At 38.4% G+C, this 20264-nt stretch overlaps 1 protein-coding gene across 1 annotated transcript in view; it reads left to right on the top strand.

Annotated features, from left to right (window-relative positions):
* Positions 1-20264, top strand: part of LOC145327568 (uncharacterized) — a 56581-nt gene that overhangs the window by 10776 nt on the left and 25541 nt on the right. Inside the window, exons 7-16 of the mRNA XM_080171107.1 lie at positions 7290-7326; positions 8872-8959; positions 10757-10801; positions 11722-11780; positions 12350-12427; positions 13204-13277; positions 14075-14118; positions 14297-14382; positions 15342-15428; positions 16881-16949. Coding sequence (XP_080027233.1) covers positions 7290-7326; positions 8872-8959; positions 10757-10801; positions 11722-11780; positions 12350-12427; positions 13204-13277; positions 14075-14118; positions 14297-14382; positions 15342-15428; positions 16881-16949 — 667 coding nt within the window. The remainder of the gene's footprint in view (positions 1-7289; positions 7327-8871; positions 8960-10756; positions 10802-11721; positions 11781-12349; positions 12428-13203; positions 13278-14074; positions 14119-14296; positions 14383-15341; positions 15429-16880; positions 16950-20264) is intronic.

Genomic DNA, 20264 nt, shown 5'->3' with positions numbered 1-20264 from the left:
GGTAACACCCCTCCCTCCATTTGCAGGACAACTGAGAGATAAAATCAGTACCGTTATCTGACATCTTTTCAGGTGGCTTCATAATTGTAGAATAACAGGATTTAACTAGGTGCGTAGCATCACTATAATGTCTTGGTTTCTGCATGGTCCAGAGCTGCCGCATACCACAACTCTCCCCTCGGAAGGCTGGAGGGGTTGTCTGCACCGCCAGACTTCCGACAGTGGTTGCGGCCTTCAGTTTGTTGTCCTTGTGGAATGGGTCCGCCAGGATACCAGTTGCTGGACGGTGGTGGACTCCAGCCCTCCCCAGGTCTAACGGAATCGGCTATATCTGCTGGAGTAGCTGGTCCTGTTGGATCTTCTGGCCGTTGGATGTGTACCTCTGAGGCCACCCTGGCAACCTCCAGGGGTGGCACAGCACATGAGGGGGCTTGGACCAACAGCCGCCTGGTGTACACCTCTGCAGGTTTCTCCACTGGGCTGGTGGTCTCCATCGTGTTGGTCACCTTGCTGCTGGCAGGCTGGCTACTGGATGCAGGCGCAGTTTCTTCGCCCTCGGGGCTGGTCAGGTTCATTCGGCTTCCAGGGTCTCTGTCAACGCGGGCAGGTGGTGGTTGGCATACTGTAGGAGCGTTGCCTCCTTCAGGCTCATTCTGGACATTGGCAGGGTGGTGCCTGGCAATCCGACCTGCGGGGTAGGGAAAGGTAACAGTCCACCCTTTATGCCGGAGGCTGTCTTGGATCTGCAAGGGTGGCTCCGCTCTAGTTGGCTGGGAGACAGGCCCATCCACGGACACTGCTGCTAGTGGGCTGGAGGCACAAGGCTCCGGATTTCCTCCCCTAGCCTGAAGGGGTCCAGGCACATTGTCTCCATCTTGGGTAGACATAATTGTTGGGGATCCTCTACTTCTATGGTTAGGCTCGGCACTTGGCGCATCTAGTTGTGTTACTCCCCAGGCAGCGGTCAAAGCTTCTTCAGTTTGGCTGGTAATGGCTGATACCCTGGCTCCTGGGGCAGATGCAGGGGGCGCAGGCAAGTTTGGTCCAGCCCAAACTTCCTGGTACACCAGTGCAATACAATTACCCTGGCTTGGTTGAGGGAGGTAGACAGCTGGATGCAGTTGAAGGTGAGGGACAGCTGGACTCTCCCTGCTGGCTGGGGGCTCTGGCTGGCTGGGGGTGACGGGTGTCACCCCTTCCTCTGGGGCTGCGGGCTCATTCCGGGGTCCAGGTATCTCGGTGGCGGCGACGGTTGTCGCCCCAGGCACCAGTGTGGGGGCGCTGGATAGCACCCCCCAGTCTTCACAGGGGTCCAGGTCTCTCGGTGGCGGCGACGGTTGTCGCCCCAGGCACCAGCGTGGGGCGCTGGATAGCACCCCCCAGTCTTCACAGGTGGCGGCGACGGTTGTCGCCCCAGACATCAGCTTGGTGGTGCAGGGAAGCACCTCTCGTTCCTTCCAGGTGGCGACGCCGGTTGGCGTCCCATACATCGACTCAGACTCGCTGGCTAGCGCCTCTTGCCTCTCCCACTCGGCGGCCGCCAGGGCCTCCCCGTACACCGTCCCGGTGGCGCTGGGTAGCGCCCCTCGGCTCTTGCTGGGGGTGACAGGGGTTACGGACACCGGTCCCCTGTGGTTGCGGCTGAGGTCCAGGCCAACCCGGTTGGGTTCAGCCGCTCCTCCCAGCACGTTGATCCTGGCCACCATGGTCCCAATCTGAGACACAGACTCCTGGGTAGCCGCGGCCCCAGCGGCGGCAGCTAGTTGGGGTGACGGCTGGGCATCTCCCTCCAGGTGGACCTGGGTGGCAGACTGGTTGCATGCAGGTTGTTGGGCGGCCTGGTGTTTCTTCGTTGCCCGGTCCCAACCGGTTCTACACTTGGCGGCTGTGTGGCCGTTGAAGCGGCAGCGCCCCTTCGTCCAGCTGGGTCCCATCAGGCCGGCTTCCCCAGGGTGTATCAACCTGCCAGGTCTCTCCTCCTCCAGTTGGGGCACCAGCTGACAAACAGGGTCTCCCCTACTAGGGGGCAGGCGGTGCTGGGCTGCTTGTGGTGGCTCCTTGGTTACATTCAGCCTCCTCCCCATACACACAGGTTCCTTCCATCCAACAGCGGCTCTCCTCCCCTGGGTGGCGAGGCCAGCCTCGGCCTTAGCTTCTGCAGGTGCTTCTCCACATGAGGGATCCTGCCTCTGGGTATGCCAGGTGGTTGGTAGCAAAGGCTGTTGATGGTGCCAGTCGGAAAGGGGGCTATGATCTCTGGGGGGTACCTGTGGCCAGTGTGTGGACAGGTACCCACAGGTGGACCAGCAAGGCCCAGAAGATGCCATACTGCTGGTAGCCTGAACTGTATTCCGGACTGTCAGCAGACTGTTGGTAGCCACCTGAGTTGGGCCAGAGTTGCCAGCTAGTATTGCGTCCCTGCCAGGCTCCGTCAGCGGCTGGTGGGGAGCCCCTGCGGTGGTTCTGGTTTTGGCAAGGGGTGGCCTTCTTATTGACTTTCCTAGTTGGAGCTCTGCATCCTGGTGGGCCTCCATCTTCAGCAGCATGGGGGAACTTGGCTGGGACATGTGCAGTGGTTCAACAGAGTAGCGGCATCTGGTCTTGGAATGTGGGGGAACAGCCTCACTGCTGCTGGTCAACCCTGCTCTCTCCGTGCTGGGTAAAGTCTTCCACTGCAGCAGGTCACCAGTCCCCATCCTTAGGCCGGTCCCCAGTCGTTCCATGCCTGGGGGCTCCCAAGGAGGCTTGGGTGGCGGCTCCCCCACCCCCAGGTACGCGTCGGGCATCTGGGTGAAGAGCCTATTCCCCTGGGACAGCTCCCCATCCTCCAGATTGGTGAGGCCAGTGCCAGGGAGGACCTTTCCACCCCAGAAACAGGTGGTACTGGCCCTAGGGCTGGGCCCCTTTGAAATCTCAGTTCTGGTAGTAGTGTCCATCTTGGGGCTGGCCACTAAGTCTCTGAAGCTTGTCACCTTCTCATTAGGCTCAGTTGCATCGTTCAACACCCCCAGGAGGACACCTACAGGTTCAGCAACCCCCAGTCCAGTATTGCTATTTCTCGTACGTTGAGCACCAACTGAACAGGAGCTGTGCAGCGGACATTCAGTCACCCTTCCAGACAAGGGCGTCTCAGGGACCAGGGGTCTGTGACCTGGCATGTGTTTGATGTTCACTGTACTCGACACAGTAGGCCAAAGTAATAACAGAAGCAGTATCTTGTAGATATAGGAGCAGAGTAGAGTAGCCGCACCGCAAGGAGGTTCGAGCCGGCTCACCCCTAGTATAAATACTATAGCTGTGTAATTAGGGTGGTAGTCCACGTAGCCGTAGGCTCGGTCCTCCTGGCTCAAGAGTTTCTGTGGCTGGCGCGCCCCCATGATAAGTAGTAGGGGGTTGGTCTGTTGGTGCCAGCGTCTTGTTTAACGGTTGAGCCTGAGTTGTTCTCCTTTCCAGTATAGCTCTTGATTTCTGTGGCAACCAGCGGATCTTAGCTTAAAGGTAACAGGGAATATGTTAGGTATCACAGATGTCTCTAGGAGCGTATCCGCTAGTGGATATATGGATAGGTAGGTTATCTATATATATACATGGCTACACGCCCATATATATATATATACGTGTATAGGAATATCCCCAGAGCTAGATAGCTTTTCCTCCTTGCTTCAAAAAAATCACGCTTCCTCTGTATATAGTTCACAACTATGAAGGTCGATGGTCCAGGTACACACCACCACTGCCCAGTGTGGGGCAGCAAGTCAGGCTATGTCCACAGGGTGGGCGTACTTTCGTTCAGTTATCATATCAGTTTCCAGTGTTGTTTGGTGAGGTTAGTATTCACTTACTTGTACCCATGATACAAAAAAAAAAAAAACAACCTTATTTATCACTTGGGTATTTATATATACATATATTTGTTTCACTAACCATTCAGCTTTGAAGTAGGGTTGGCAGGCTAGGAAGATGTTGAGGGTCTGAGCGGGTTTAAGGAACTGGTTTAGTTTTCCTTATCACACTGTAGACAGGGAGGGAGGAGCTTGCAAGTTTTTCTCCTAAAAAAATATCTCTGATGTATGCTATAGAATGGCCCCTCTCCTGTGTGGATGTGTGTGTGTGTGCGTGTGCGTGGAATCTCCTGTCCTTGTAACGCGCGTCCGCGCCGTCAAATCCGCGCACACGGGGAAAACGCGCTCTCACCCCTCAACTCGCTCTCTCATTGGTCCGCTTCGTCCGTTGGATTTATGATATTTTCCGCACTCTGTTGCGCTATCCGTGAATGGCGCTCTGTGTGTCCGATCGCTAGCCCCACACTACAGACGGACTTAGTCTAGTGTGGGTAGGAAGGGGGAAGCGCGTGAGGGGACGGGGGTAACTCCGTCCGTTCCCCCTGTGAGGGAGGGGGGGTAACTGTGTGCTGGTGTAATAGGGCCTTTTCTTCTTAATCCTAGGTTTATCTATTATATCACCCTGATTGTATTTGCCTTCAATGGAGAGGGGCCCCTCCCCTTCCCTTGGAATAAGGGGTGTATTGTTGTTGTTGTGCTGTGGGCTTGAGATTGTTTTGATTGTATATCAGGGTCTTTATTATGTTACATCTAGCTTCTATTTCTGTCCTTATCACAATTGCATAACAGATTTGTTTACCAACTCTGTTCTATTTTTAGCTGTTATCACAATACACAATAATCCAAGCCTGTTCTATTCTTAGATTTATCACAACACAACAATTTGTTTGCCAAGCTTTGCTCATAAATCTATTGTTTGGCCATCACACTAGGGTGGTAATCCCTGAAAATGTGATATAATATCTGTTTTCTAGATGGGTGGCTGCGTTGTAGCCTCTCAGGATACTCGGAGTTGACGTAGTTTTTCTCTGTTCTGGTGCACTACACTCGTATGTTAGCTCGCAGCTTGCAGCTATGTGGTATGTTTCAGCCTATCGGCGGCAGGGAATGTCCCGTCCTGCTAGCGCCGCTTGCAGCTATGTGGCGTGTTTCAGCCTATCGGCGGCAGGGAATGTCCCGTCCTGCTAGCGCCGCTTATCCAAATCCAGCTGATGGCGGCAGGGAATGTCCCGTCCTGCTAGCGCCACTGGTTCGGATCCTGCTATCTCTTGCAGTAAAATTGGCCTATTTTCAGCCGTTTACACTTATTTGGCTTGTTTCAGCCGGTCCGCAGGCCTGTTTCAGCCCTTTTGGCGCTCAATTCTCCGTTAGATATCAGCGCTGCTCGCGGTTATTCATCAAATTTCGCTGTCTCGCTTCCACAACTGCCGGATGCAGAGTTAAACTTTGCTGTCCAGGGTGGGTAATTCAGGTTGCTTGCGTCAGTTTTGCCAGATTCACTGCTGGGAGTACCTTAGCCTCAGATGCGCGTCTGCTCTACACTTGTGGTTCGCCGTAATCTCACACAGCTGTCACCAAAGTTGTGGTATCCGCCTAGGGTAAATGGCAGACACCAGAGTTCGAATAAAGACTACGGCAGTGTGAACAGACGTGGACACCTTACTATAGAGAAGCTACGCTTCTCTAGCATTCACTAGACAAGAATCAACATCTATTTCAGTTGTCACTTTATTGAAGGTGTAAAGGATACTGAAGCTATATACAACAAACAATAACTACATGGATAGGAATAAATGATCATAACATAAAAGCATTATAATACATATACAATAGTCAGTTTGGGCAATCATGATTCCCCATCCCTGGAAAGGGTGGGGGGGATTAAGAATACAGTTAACCATAATATAAATACATATGGATTAGGAATAAAGATGGTTAAAGATAAATCATACAGTAAAACATAGATAATTGCAATGGTTAGGTAGATGGCTATCCCTGTCTGGGGCAGGCAGGATAGCCCATGGAGCAGCACAATAGGTAGATAAGCATAGAGGGGTTGAGTGGTAGGTCTGGGTACTAAAGAGGGAAGGTTTGATGATTACTTGTGACAACAACAGTCTGTGTGGGGGCAGGTTTAGATCCTTTATCCTCAGGGTTGAGGTGGTGCTGATAACTTGGTGGTTGAAGGGGAAGGTTCCGGTGCTTAAGATGGGAGAGGGAGGGGTAACACCCCTCCCTCCATTTGCAGGACAACTGAGAGATAAAATCAGTACCGTTATCTGACATCTTTTCAGGTGGCTTCATAATTGTAGAATAACAGGATTTAACTAGGTGCGTAGCATCACTATAATGTCTTGGTTTCTGCATGGTCCAGAGCTGCCGCATACCACACTTATTCAAATTGCATTTTGAACAATTTACTTAATTTAAATACCAATGAAATTATTTAAATTTAAGTTTTAAATTACATTTCGTAGAGCAAATATTTTGAAAAGATAACATATTTGCATTTTTAGGGGGGAAATCTGAATATGATTAAAAACTTTGGGTTATTTTATTAGATCTTGATTGGTCGGTTCAAAATAGTGGTGTCCAAACTTTTTAATCTACAGAACTGACATTTTTTGTTTTGGATGAACAATTTACATTAATTTGGCGTTGCTACAAAAGACCAAATCTACAAAAGACCAACGCCTACAAAAGACCAACTAGACGGTTCTACAAAAGACCAACGTCTACAAAAAACCAACTCTACAAAAGACCAACGCCTACAAAAGACCAACATTAAAAAAATCGTAATGCTAGAAGTTCATAGCCGCAGAGCTCGGCCCCCTAGCCTGCCTAGCCGCGGGCGCTCGGCCCCCTTGCCTATAACCTAACCTAACCTAACCTATATGTATGAATGTTTAATGTACATTAATTTATTTATAGTTTAGAATATCGTGGATTTTACAAAAAGTGGTTTGTAGATTTTTTAAATTTTTTTAATATATTTTACAATATTTAGGTAAGGTTAGGTTAGGTTATAGGCAAGGGGGCCGAGCGCCCGCGGCTAGGCAGGCCATGGGGCCGAGCGCTGCGGCCATGTATTGATTATGTAATACATTATTAATAAATTTAATGTTTATATAACAATATATAGGTGTTGGTCTTTTGTAGGCGTTGGTCTTTTGTAGAGTTAGTTTTTTGTAGGCGTTGGTCTTTTGTAGAGTTGGTCTTTTGTAGGCGTTGGTCTTTTGTAGAGTTGGTCTTTTGTAGCAACGCCATTAATTTATCTTTCATTGTAGTATCCCTTAAGATTTCTGAAAATACGTTAATGTCAATTTTTTCTCTCAATTTGACATGCTTATTTTTATTAATTGGTTGCTAATTGATGTTATTGTTGATAATCAATTTCTCGTTAATTTTGTTATTTAAGTGCTATGTTGATTAATTCTGTTATTTAAGTGCTATGCTAATTGCTGGTCTTTACAAGTGGGTTCAGGTAACTTTTTTTCCCTTGCAATTCGTGTTCTATAAGAGACTAGCTTAGGCATGATTTCCCAACGATGACAAAATGTTTAAAAGGACTATGGCCAAGAAAGGACAACTTAATAAATCCTAATCCTTGTTATTTTTATTTTATACTGAACAATAAAAAAATATTGAAAAAAACATAAACTTTAAGCTCATGTATGCAGGGGCGTCCAAGCTTTTTATTTTGGGGGGGGTAAAATTTTTTTAAGGGGGGGGTAATTCGGTTTTGGGGGGGGTAAAATTGCGCGCGAAGCGCGCCGCAAATTTTTTTTACCCCCCCCAAAATTTTTACCCCGGGGGTAAAATTTGCTTGGGGGGGGTAATTACCCCCCCTGAAATCTGTTGGCAGGGGTAAAATTTGTTTATCCCCCCCAAAATTTACCCCCGGGGTAAAATTTTTGGGGGGGGTATTTAAATTTTATCAAAATTTTAGTATTAGAAATGCGCGCGAAGCGCGCAAAAATTTTTTTGTTAGAGATTTTCTATTTTGGGGGGGTTATTTACCCCCCAAAAATTGTTTGGGGGGGGGGGTATTTACCCCCCCAAAATTGTTTGGGGGGGGTAAATACCCCCTCCTAAATAGAAAATCTCTAACAAAAAATTAGGGTAGGGGTAAATTTTGAATGGGGGGAGTAAAATGAAAAAAATTTAAGGGGTGCCGTAGGCACCCCCAAATTCGTTTGGGGGGGGGGGGGTAATCGCCCCATTACCCCCCCCCCCTTGGACGCCTATGCATGTATGATTATGTAGAGAGTAAATTTTCAAACTAACTAGCTTTTCAAAATGAATATGTAACAAAATGCAAATGACATTTTTTGCATTTTAATGAGCAACTAATTGCTTGTTCAATGTTGCAAAATGTTTGCTTTGACCAATTGAAATTTTTATAATATATGTTTTTGGTGATTATGTATTGAATAGAATATAATTATGTAAGGTCTCAATTGAGCTTATAAAAACCCAATAATAAACAAGGATAATAATAACATTCATAAAAATCAAATATATTTGAAATATTGGAGCAAAATAGTATTATCGGTGGACTGATGAATAAAGTATGTTATAGAGTCAAAGCTTATTGGCTTATTCATCAACAAAAACAGTTGTCCATATATCTCTTATCTAGCATCTAGGAGTTTATGTATTCGAATGAGTAAGGAAAATAGCCTAAAACCATACTTAGATATTCAAAATAAAATAGCCTAAAAACATGCAGCTACCTATAAGAAGCTTCCATGAAATGGATAATCAATCGGCTCATAAGTTTTTGCATTTATGGTTGTTATTATCTTATTTTATGTAAGTTTTTTTTATCTGAAAATTAAGAACTTAATAACTACTGAACCGATTACTTCACATAGGACCTGTGATGGTTTTTGGCTATTTTACTTTCATATCTAAGTCCTGGAAAGTTTTAAACTACTTTTTTATCATCCCCTCTCTACCCCTGCTCGAATGTAGAGCCCCAAGATGCTAGGGAAAAAGCCGCTAGTTTTTTTTTTTTATAATTTAGAGATCCTTTTACGAGAGTGACGAGAGTTTGGATTCAACTTTTGATGCTGGGGGTAATGTTGGATCTGGCATCACGGCTGCTACTCTGGGTAACCTTTTTAACACAGGGACAAGGGATAATGATTCTGACAAACAATTCTAAATGAAAATTTCCACACAGCCCTTCTTACCCACTTATCTTTAGTTACAGGACAAAACAAGTTTAAAATTTTCAGTAATTTCAAATGAAATAAATTTGCTGTAATAACCTGGCTTACGTTATATATATATATATTTTTTCGCGTGTTTTTATCTTATTTTTGGTTTATGTTTTATTGTGCATTAATGTTTGAAAAATTAGAATGCAATTTTGTCTATAAATTACCGCGTCAATTTTGCTTCTTTTGATCTTTGAATATTGTTAAAGAATTCGCATAAAAGTTTATAAATATTCATTGACTAGAGCCCTTTTACTTATGTATGTATTTGTATTGTTTTTTTTGTTCCTTTATATACCACTAGCGGCTTCGCCCTTAGCCTCTAGGGGCATTGCCCCAAGAGGTTTTATCAAACTAGTTTTTCGTGTTTTAGATTTTAAAGAAAATTAAAATAAATTTTTTTTTTTTTGGGGGGGGTATTTTAAATTTTTTGGGGGGTTAGGGGTGTCCAACCCCCCCAAAAAATAATTATAAACCTTTCCGGGAGCTATGAGAAGCTACCCTGTAAAGGAGAACCAGATCGGTTCAGCGGTTAGCGAAGTCCTTCGCTACAAACAAACAGATAGACAGACAGACAAACAAACATCGTTCTACTTTGTATTATGATGGTGGTTTCCCTCAAATTGCGTAATCGAGCACAAAACCCTCCCTTGAATCAATTGTAAATAAAAGGGGCAGGGCAGTTTACAAGATATAACAAGACAAAAACACATAGAAACAAATAAACACATCCTATTATTATTGGAGATAATCGTTTCTAGGAACATTTTACCGTGAACTGCACTAGATCCAATGTTTCTTTTCAACTTTTGCAAAGTTATTCACAAAATATCTAAAATATTCAGTGTGCAAGACTTTTTCAAATTTTATTTATTTTTTACTTTCGTCGTACTTTTCATCTTATCGCAATGTTAAAAGTGAAGCTTTTCTGGATTGTCCTTTCACCCGTACGTCCGTTACGAATTGCTCTGATATTTTGTTCAAATCTTCTTAATGATTTTAATTCTTGCCAGAAGATTCCTGTAACAATAAATCATAATATTGAAAGTGTATCAACTGTACCTACGTTTAAACATGTTAATTTGTTTTGGTTAATTAACATGTACTTTGCATAGCGCTTATAGAATCATATGACAATAAAAAGCTTGATAATTATATTTTATGATTTTATGAAATAAAATTTAAATTTTATTTTGTCAGAAATGTTGTAATAAGTTTGGGGGTCTCTAAAATATTAGGCTGGCTCATTTTACACCTTTTTAATGAATTGTATATGTTGAAGGTTTAGTGAAAGCATGATTAAAGGGGAGAGAAAGGATAGTAAGGGGGAATGGAATTGATTAGAAGTGAAAAAGTTAAATATATTTTCACTTCTGATTATAAATTGAGCCAAACTGGCAAACATTTATAATTGTAGATTAACTTGACTACTAATGATATATGATTAGAGTAAAACAATAGAGGGGGAAGGGGTTAAATAACTTTATGTACCCACCCAGAGGACCTTGTGCCGACTTCCAGTTGGGCATTTGAAAATAAACTAATAGCGTCGGGAATATTAACACAGCCAAGTTGCAACAAAAGAGCAGAAAGCAATTAGCCGAAACAAAAAGGTCCTTAACAACAGGGCGTTCCAGGTAATTGTCTCGTTATACATTTAAATTTATAGAATTATTGATATATATTTAGTATCTCAATGGACCTGGGCCGCTACTTTACTTCAATCTTCATCAGGTTAGTAAAAAAGACGACTTACAGACATGGGGACAAATTTTATAGTTGCTTGGACTATTGATTTTTTGCCATAAAAAGCCAAAATTTACATTCTTACATTTTTGAAATAAATTTAGGGGGAGGTTTTTTTTCATTTGTTTGTTTATTACTTTAGGTAAGGCCATCACCCGAAAACATTAAAAGTGTCGAACTATGACGTCAGAAAAAATTAACAATTAACCAATGAGAGGCCGCTATATATTTTACCACAGTGAATACTGGCTTCTTATTGGTTAATTGTTAATTTTTTCTGACGTCATAGTTCGACACTTTTACTGTTTTCGGGTGATGGCCCCTCGCAGAGATTATAAATTCAAAAAAACCTCCCCCTCTCCTTATTTTAAAATATTTTAAAATTTGTGGGGGGGGGGGGGGGTGTTAACTGTTATCAACGGGGATTTTGTGTGAAAACATCTTTCTAGTAAATACTTTTTACTGAGAAGAAAATATATTTGAAGAATACAATTATAAAAGAAACTATGTTTCCAAGATTTCTTTTTTATCTTCCCAAATGTTTCAAACTACAATTTTCGAAGGAGGGAGGGGACATTGAGCCGTTTTTTACCTTAGGCCACAAAGTCTTATAGTAACGTTATAATGTTATAATAATTTTCTTATTCGTTGGCTTAACAACCTTGGGGACTTTTGCTGAATATTGATTGGTTGGTTCATTTAGTTGAGTGTCTAAACGTTTCAACAACTATTTGTAATCTACATAATGGGTACTTTTGTGTATCATCATTGGGTTTATACATCAATTTATCGGCCATTGTCTTATCCCTTTAGATCCCTGACAATTTTCTCCCAAAGAATGCCTGGGAAAGGATTTTAGGTTTTTTTTTTTTATCTCGCATTGACCTTTAACTGAACAATTTTGATAGTTGGAGCAAATTTTGGGATAAGTGGGCCATACTGGTATGCGGCTGGTGCTACTATACAGGTTAACAAAATTTTGGCTGCTTTTCATCTTTATATCTTTAATAGTTTAATTTATTACACTATTGATCTACTAATCTATCCAACTCCTAAGATACAAATTTATGTTGACAAACTATCAATATATTATCTTTAAAAATATATTTTATATTACATAATTTTTTTTATTACAGTAGTTTGCTAATTTATAAGTTTATGTTAGTTAGATATAAACAAAATGTTTGATATAGAATATAAAAAAGAATTATTGAATTCACATAAAGTTAGAGGAAAATCTTTTTTTTATAATTATATAAAAATTCTGTTTTTAATTTTTTTTATAATTCATACAATCTTTTCTCTAAGTCTTTCATATTGGCTTGTTGATCATTATTACATTCAATGTTATAATTAAACACAATGTATATTGTTGCAAAAATGGTGTTGAATCTTTATGTTCAGTTTCAAGGAAATACGTTACTTTTGTTACCAGCAGAAAATTAAGTCTTCATGCTGATAAATATCAAGAAAATTTTTTTTTCTGGTCCTGTATTTATGCAATCCTTTGGATGTTATCGTTCTTGCATTATTTAGATCTTGTTGATGTCGGTAGTTGCATACTATCTGAAGCTTCACGCCCCGGGAGCAAAGACCTTTCTTCAAATCATCAGGGTAAAATAATGCTTTATTGCTACTCTATTTCTGAGTGAAGCTTCCTACATTTAGGGTCGGCTAGTCCGTCAGTGACGGATAGCTCTTGAATTATGTTGAATGTGAGAATTGTCCTATAATTTTTAAACTTATTACGATGCTTGCTGAAACATTATATGAGGCATAATGTTAAAAGTAAGGCATCTCTATAATTAAGTCTTAAAATAATTTAATATTAAGCATACTGTTTTTAAGTAGTTTTTTTTAATAGATATATCTGGCATTTTCGTTCAGACCTCTGAATAATCTTGATTATTAAATGCTCTGTTACTCTATCATTTATAAAGTTTATTTGTCTGACCATCTGAGTCATAGAAGTGAGCTTTTTTTGGATATCGACTGTCATCCTTGTTTAAATGTTCGTCTATATTAATCATTCTTCCATAAAAAATATTTTTCTTTATATAATAAGGGTAAAATAGAACAGCAACTCTAAATCTCATTTGTATTTTCTGTACGTCCATGAGATAGCAATACATTGATTCTAAATAATTTGGATTATGGAAATAAAACGAAGTAGGAGGTTTTGTCGTATTTTCAATAGAGCTAGTATTTAGGTTGGGTAAATGTTAATGATTGCCCCGCAGGGTAAGGAAATAGGCCCCGTAGAGTTAAAGCCCCATTTTGAGGCTAGAAATAGGAAAAAAGCTAAAGTGAAAATACAAAGAAACCCGCTACTTCGTTTTCTTTCCATAATCCAATAATTTTAAAAGTTTCAATTTCTACTTCTGATCTAGGCTAGATTTGGAACACAAACGCATTTGATTGTCCTTGTATTTGCTTTGTTTACCAACATTATTGTTACTCTCAGGTAAGATTTAAAGTTAAAATAACTCTTGATAAAGGGAAAAGTAGGTTGCGTGTAAAATCCGTAAAGGTTGTGAGTTTTAAGTTAAAAATAGTAAACAGTAGTAGAACGATAAAAATTTATGTTAACTTTTAAAAATAATTTGTTGTCTATAGTTCTTTTCAATAAAAAATACACATATTTAGTGAATATTATGATTCTACTACTATTTTTAAGCCTTTAAACACACACTTTTACGGATTTTACCCGCAACCTACTTTTCCCTTTCTCTATCAATGGCAAATTTGGTGAGTTTTGTGGTTTAGGTTGGTTACACTTGCAAAAACCTTGAGAAGTAAGACAATGGACAAAAGGCAAAGTTTTAAGCCATTAAATGAGATGCTAGAATATGAAGCCTGTATGAATTTACAGTCCATTACCCTATCCCGCCCTGTACCATTGTCATACTGAAGGTCAATAAGTTAGTTAATGTTGGGTAATCTTTCAAAAAATCATCCATAAAATTTAAGGACGTGGAGCTCATTCTATAAATAATTCTAGCGTTTTTAAGGTTGTAACCCTCCCTTTACATGACACTTCAGTCAATGCGGCAGCAGAAAAGTTACTCTATAAATGTTGGATGTTAGTCTGATAGTACAAATGTTTCTTTTGTAATGTTTGATTTAGAAACAAAACTTATGTTTATAAATGTATACAGAAACCCATATAAAAATTGAATCAAAAGTTTATAGACAGACAAACAGAAAAAGTTTGCAAAAAAGCTTATCTTCTATTGAACAAAAATTATTCTTGTTTGATAGTTTATTGCTTGGAGGAACGGCTGTATTGACAGGGCTTGTACAAGGTAAATTATACAGAAGATTCGAATATAGAAAAATTAAAACAATAATCTTAAATGTTTGCAAGAATATCGTTCTTAAATTTTGTAACTTTAACTTTAAAATTCAGCTATGAAACTATGAAAATAAAGAAAAAGATAATTAATATTTTTTCTGCACATATTAATCTTTTGTTGTTAACAGGCTTAAATGCTGAATTTGCGTCAATGCTCTTGGTTGTTCTTGTTGGTGGATTTACTTTGATTGGCGGACTTGGAGCTACTTTCTATGTAAGTCTTTTACATAAAAAATTATATAAATAAACTATTTTTGTTTTTCTTGTTTTCGAATTTCGATAAACTTGTTTATAATACGTTTAAACATAGATAATTTGAATACGAGATGGCTACTGTGAAAAAAAATATATTAAGATCTAATTTCAATACATAACATAATCTATAATTAAATATGAATGGATTATTTTCAAAGTTTTGATTAAAATTCTAAAATTAATCATCCTTTCCATAAACATTATTCTAATTATATGCTATTTACAAGCAAAGCTTTTCTGCATTTTAATTGTGTTTATCAATTAATTTTAAATCTTTCTTGATTTTTTTAATTTAAAAGTTTGTCAAGATTAATTATCTTACTAAAATGTAATTATCTATAATTTCACATCTATATAACGTCGAATTTTGTTCAAATTTTTCTTCGCTTTTATAGAATTTGTCATTCTTGTTGATAAAAATCTATAATTAAACAAGATTTTTTAGAATTTACCAAAATAAAAAGAAAACTTTCCATTATTTATTAGTTATTTTTCGCGATTTCCTTAAAAGTATCAAGCCGAGCAATGACCCTCCCCTCCCCCCCTTTGTTTTGAAAAAAAATAACATAAGGAGAGGGTAGATTTTTTTGTGTTTTAATAATTACCTAAAGCTAGGTCATATTGGGTTCAGGGTAGCCTCGCAGGGTTAGGGAACTGCAGTTATAGGCCCCGCAGGGTTCAGACACCGCATGGTTAGTACCCTCTGCCCTGGTTAGGCATAAAGAGACATTACAATCATTTATTTTAAAATAAAGGGGGGGGGGGAGATGTTCTGCGCTCTACTAGCATCTTTGAGGGAAACCACCAAGTAATTTAAAACATTTCGAACTATAAAAAAGTCCGATTTTTTTGCCCCTATGCGAATTTTTTCAGCCTTATTTGTTACTACAAATCTAATCTAACTTTATTTAATTTTAGGTGTCCTATTTTACATGCGCTGCTATCTTTGTTATCATGCTTCTTTTTACCATTGAGGTCTACTATGATCCTTTCTCAAATGAAAAGGTAAAATTTTATTAATAGCATAGCTTCTACATTAAGCTATAAAAATTGGAAAGAATTTTAATGAATATAATAGATTTGAAATCTGCATAAAATTTAAGGATTTTTTTATAAAATTCGTTTTTCTATATAATTCATTATTTAAAAGCGCAAATCCAATTTAAGCTAATAAATTTTGACCAATAGGATAGGTGGATTGGAAACAACCTGCGCTCTAATTGGTTGAATGATGTACGTCACTTAAGCTTCTCCAATCAGGGCGCAGATTGTTTTCAATCCACCAATCACAGATGTCAAAATTATTTAACTTAATTTGTATTTGCGCTTATAGATAAAGAATTATACAAAAAACGAATTTTATAAAAATTTGAATTATTAAATTAAAATTATTAAAATTCTTTCCAATTTTTATAGCTTATTCTACATGACTTGGTTAAGGTATGTTCGTATTTTTAAAAATGTAAAAAAAATCTTATGTAGAAATATACTGGAAAATGGATGTAATTGTAGAATATATATATGGATAATATACAAGGGGAAAATTTTTCGCAAATTAAACTTGCTAACATGGAACTCATTTATTGGTCAGTTCGTTCATCCAGTAGGAAGCGAGGGGATGGTATATAGGGGGTGAAAAGGGGGGAATCGTTGTTTTAGGTGGATTTGTGTATCATTTTATTGGAAAACATGAAAATCTGGTGCAAGATATATACTGGAAATTGTGTATTATTAAACTTCTAGAAATTTATAAAATTAGATTTGTTGTTGAAATATTTAATTTTTAATAAAAACTTTAAATTATTTGAAATGAATTTTAAACTCACAAAGGAGTTTAAAAAATACTTTTCATCATAGCTCTGAAACAGGGCTGAGCCACTCGTCAGCCGCGACTAAGCCTCAAATTAAAACCTGTTTGCATGCTTTAAATATTTTTTGGTTCAGGTTTAGACATCAAGATTGATTTTTAAAATTGCTAAAGGCTTGATTTCCCTGAGGCTTACAGGCGGCTGACGCGGAATTCGATTCATATACTCTGGATATAAACTAGTTCTAAACCTTAAAGACAAGGAATATCTATCCTATGTTATTAAGGGTTTGTTGTATGAAAGTGACTATAAAACCTACTGAACTGGTTGAGTTCTCCATTTTAGGCTATATTTTTTTAGATCTCAGACTAGTTTTAGGCTATTATTTTCTACTAAATTCTTACTTTAGGTTAAGAGCGCTTAGATGCTAGTGGTGATGTCGCTATTTATAGAAATATCAACGCATAAAAGATTATCTCTTAATGATTTATTTTTTGTTGTACCTATGAGACTCAAGGGCCAGCCAATCCAGGAATTATTTGGTTTGGAGTATTGTTTTTTTTTTAGCAAGATGCGAGCATCAATTTATCAGACTACATGAAAATCTGGTGCAATGATATCAATTGACATAACCAATTTCTTGTTTTAGAATCCGTTTGGGAGTGTATCCCGACTGTATGAGTTTGTAAGCTGCTGGCCCGGGCCAGATGGAAATCAGGTACAATTTCATACTACTCTAGTGTGTTGGACGTAAGTTGCAGACACGGCGGACGTTCCTTGATTTTTCAAATTGTAGAGAAGCTTCGCTTTAATTCGACAACAGAGTTTTATAGTCACAAATATTTTTAGCAATACTAAATTTTTCTATTTATAAATTATTCAATTACAATATAAATAGATTCCTTTCCTTTCTATGTTTTTTTGGGGGAAGGACTCAAATGAACAATGCTAAGCAGGTTAAATTTACACAGACACTTTTTTTTACAATACATTCATTATTCAAAGGATGCGTAGTTACTCTTGCTCTAGGTTTGTCCGCTACACTACAACTGGTTCGATTCCTAGCCAACACCTCTTCGAACTATGAACGATAGATCTACTACTATTTAAGGGGCGTGACATTACCAGGTGTAAAAAAAGCATACGGTGCAATCCCGAACAGTATCTGTCGAGAACAGATTTCCCCTTATTTGAGAGAAAAATTGAAGGGAGGGGGTAGTTTTTCCTTCTTTCATACTAAACCCTAAGGGCCCAACCTCCCGGAGCCTCTGCCTGCGGGTTCCTAACTCTACGGAGCTACCCAGTAACCAATATCTCCTAACCTTACCTGCCCTGATGTTAGAGACAATAAAAATTGAAAAACTAACCCTCATCCCCCTCAATTATTTTTAATTTGTATCAAAATAAGGAAGAAAACGCTGACATTTCTCACGCCCAAACTCTGTAAGAAGCTATTCAGTTTTTCTTTATGTGCGATGTCTATGTTTTTGCTTGAATTGGCCTTATTAAAGTTTAAATTGATATCTAATTCGATCTAACTTGAGTGATAAATTTGAAAAAGAAGAAATTGATTTTAAAGAATAAATGTTAGAAAAATTCATGGATGGTAATATATGTTTTTAAAAATTGTACATTCCTCTGAAAGGAAAATAAAAAACCCAGCTATTATAAACTAATTTTTTTTTAGGAAAAAAGTCAAATTCAAACAGTAGCAATAATTTACAAAAACGATAACTTACAAAAAATCATCAACCATAAATCTGTAGAATACTCTAAAAAAAACTAAAAGGTTCTTAAATTGTAATAGTTATTTATCACATCATATTATAGATGTAATACGAAGCTATACATGATTTTTCTTTATGGCTCTTTGTCTTTCGTCTCTTTCATGAAGATGAAATTGTTTTAGAATAAATATCACTGCGCGCTCTGTAAAAGCACAATTGAATTCTATCCCAACTTTTTATTTGAAGAAATATTAAATCAGGGAAATAAAACTTTTTATTTTAGGTGTTTAGACAAAAAAAACAATAAAATTAAATTATAAAAATCAGCCAGTAATTTAATATATACTAGCCTCTAGGGGCTTTGCCCCAAGAGGTAATTAAAGAAAAAAAATAATTACCTCTGGAGATGCCCCCACAAATTTTAAATAATTGAAAAAAAATTAAGTACCTGAAGCCCCTACTCCACCACTAATTTTAAATAATTTAAAAAAAATTGAGGGGGGATTATTATCATTTTTGTGGGGGTTGGGGGTGTCCCATCCCCCAAGAAAATAGCCTAAAACCACCACAGGACCAGTAGGTATATTCCCTGAAGATCGGTTCAGTGGTTACCGAGATCTTAAGGGACGGACAGACAGACAGACGGACGGATAGACATCCCTTTCCCAAGGACCTTTTTTGTCTGCTAGCAAATTGTTTTCTGCTACTTGGCTGTGTTTTCCGACTTTATTGGTTGATTTTCAAAGACACAATTGAGAGTCGACATACAATTATTCAACCCCTTCCACATCTAGTGTTTTACTGTACTATATACTACCCGTGCTACTAATTTTTTTCCCCTATGGCTTTATCTTTAAAACTGGTTTTGCTTGTTGATTGCAATGTACAGCTACTCTATAACAACTAACCCACAGCTAGTCTATCCTCGTAACTTTTTAATAGCTAACATTCTTTGAGAAAAATGTGTTTTTAACTGAACATCAACATAATGGTACTTGTATTAAACTTTTCTGCTGTTTCGTGTGAATTTTTTTTCCAATTGAACTTTGAATGATTCAAACGCATCTATTATTCAATTCAATTTGACTTTATAATTGTTAAATTACATGAAATCAATTGAAAGATGTAAGGTCTAATAGTTTTTTGGCTATATTTCTTTTTATGATTATTGGGGGGAAAGCTTCATGAAAAAATAAATATGAAAAATGTCAATTGGGTTGAATTTCATTATACATTAACTATGCTAAATTTTTTTAAAGCGAAGCTTTTCTATAATTAGGGTCAGTCCGTCCTTACGTCCGTAACGTATAGCTTTTTTCGTTTATTTAGGCATGTAAGAATTGTCCTATCGATTTCAAACTTTGCATGGTGATTCCTGTAGTAGTTAGGTACGATTTAGAAAGCGTAGCAACTCTATAATCACTACCAGAATGTCTGTACGTCCATTTTAAGCATGTTGATTTTTCTACTTTTTTTACAACAAACTTTTATGTGATCTAATTAACCGATTGATCTGATTTTTGGTATACTGATTCCTGTGACAACAAAGTACAATATCATAAGCGAAGCAACTTAATAATCAAGTCCTAAAAATGTAAGTATGTCCATAAACATTATCCTGTATCAAGCTTCTACTCAATTTTTCTTCTACTCTTATACATTTATATTCTGATAATTCAGTTCAGACACTATACATGCGGTTATGTCCGTTTGTCCTTCCATTTCAGAGCTTTGCTTTTATGGATGTTGTCATCCTTGTTCGATTCACCACTCAGTTTTTACGATATTAAATTTCTAAATCATATATTTCTTTACAAGTTTAAAGTTAAATTATTTCCCTGTCAAAACTCAAAACTATTGTACTTATATGCAATGAAGTTTATATATGGCTTTTATAAAAAAATGGTTTTAGCTGACATAGTATGGATATTAAGATATATAAGTTTTCCGGAATTTTAAAGTTAGGGGGAGATTTGAAATCTGCATCAAATTTTGAGGATTTTTTTTTTATAAAATTCGTTTTTTGTATAATTCTTTATCTAAAAGCGGAAATGCAATTTAAGTTAATTAATTTTAGCATCTGTGATTGGTGGATTTAAAAAAATCTGCGCTCTGATTGGATGGCGTACATCATTCAACCAATTAGAGCGCAGGTAGTTTGAAATCCACCTATCCTATTTGTCAAAATCAATTAACCTAAAATGCATTTCCGCTTTTAGATAAAGAATTATAGAAAAGACGAATTTTATAAAAACATTATTATTGGGACACCCCCAACCCCCCCAAAAACAAAAAAAATTCCCCCC

Source organism: Acartia tonsa, chromosome 9 (genome assembly GCF_053477335.1).
Source record: "Acartia tonsa isolate MP-2025a chromosome 9, ASM5347733v1, whole genome shotgun sequence".
NCBI classification, from domain to species: Eukaryota; Metazoa; Arthropoda; class Copepoda; order Calanoida; family Acartiidae; genus Acartia; species Acartia tonsa.
Note: the sequence above shows the minus strand (reverse complement) of the source record. Positions and strands in the feature narration are given on the sequence as shown.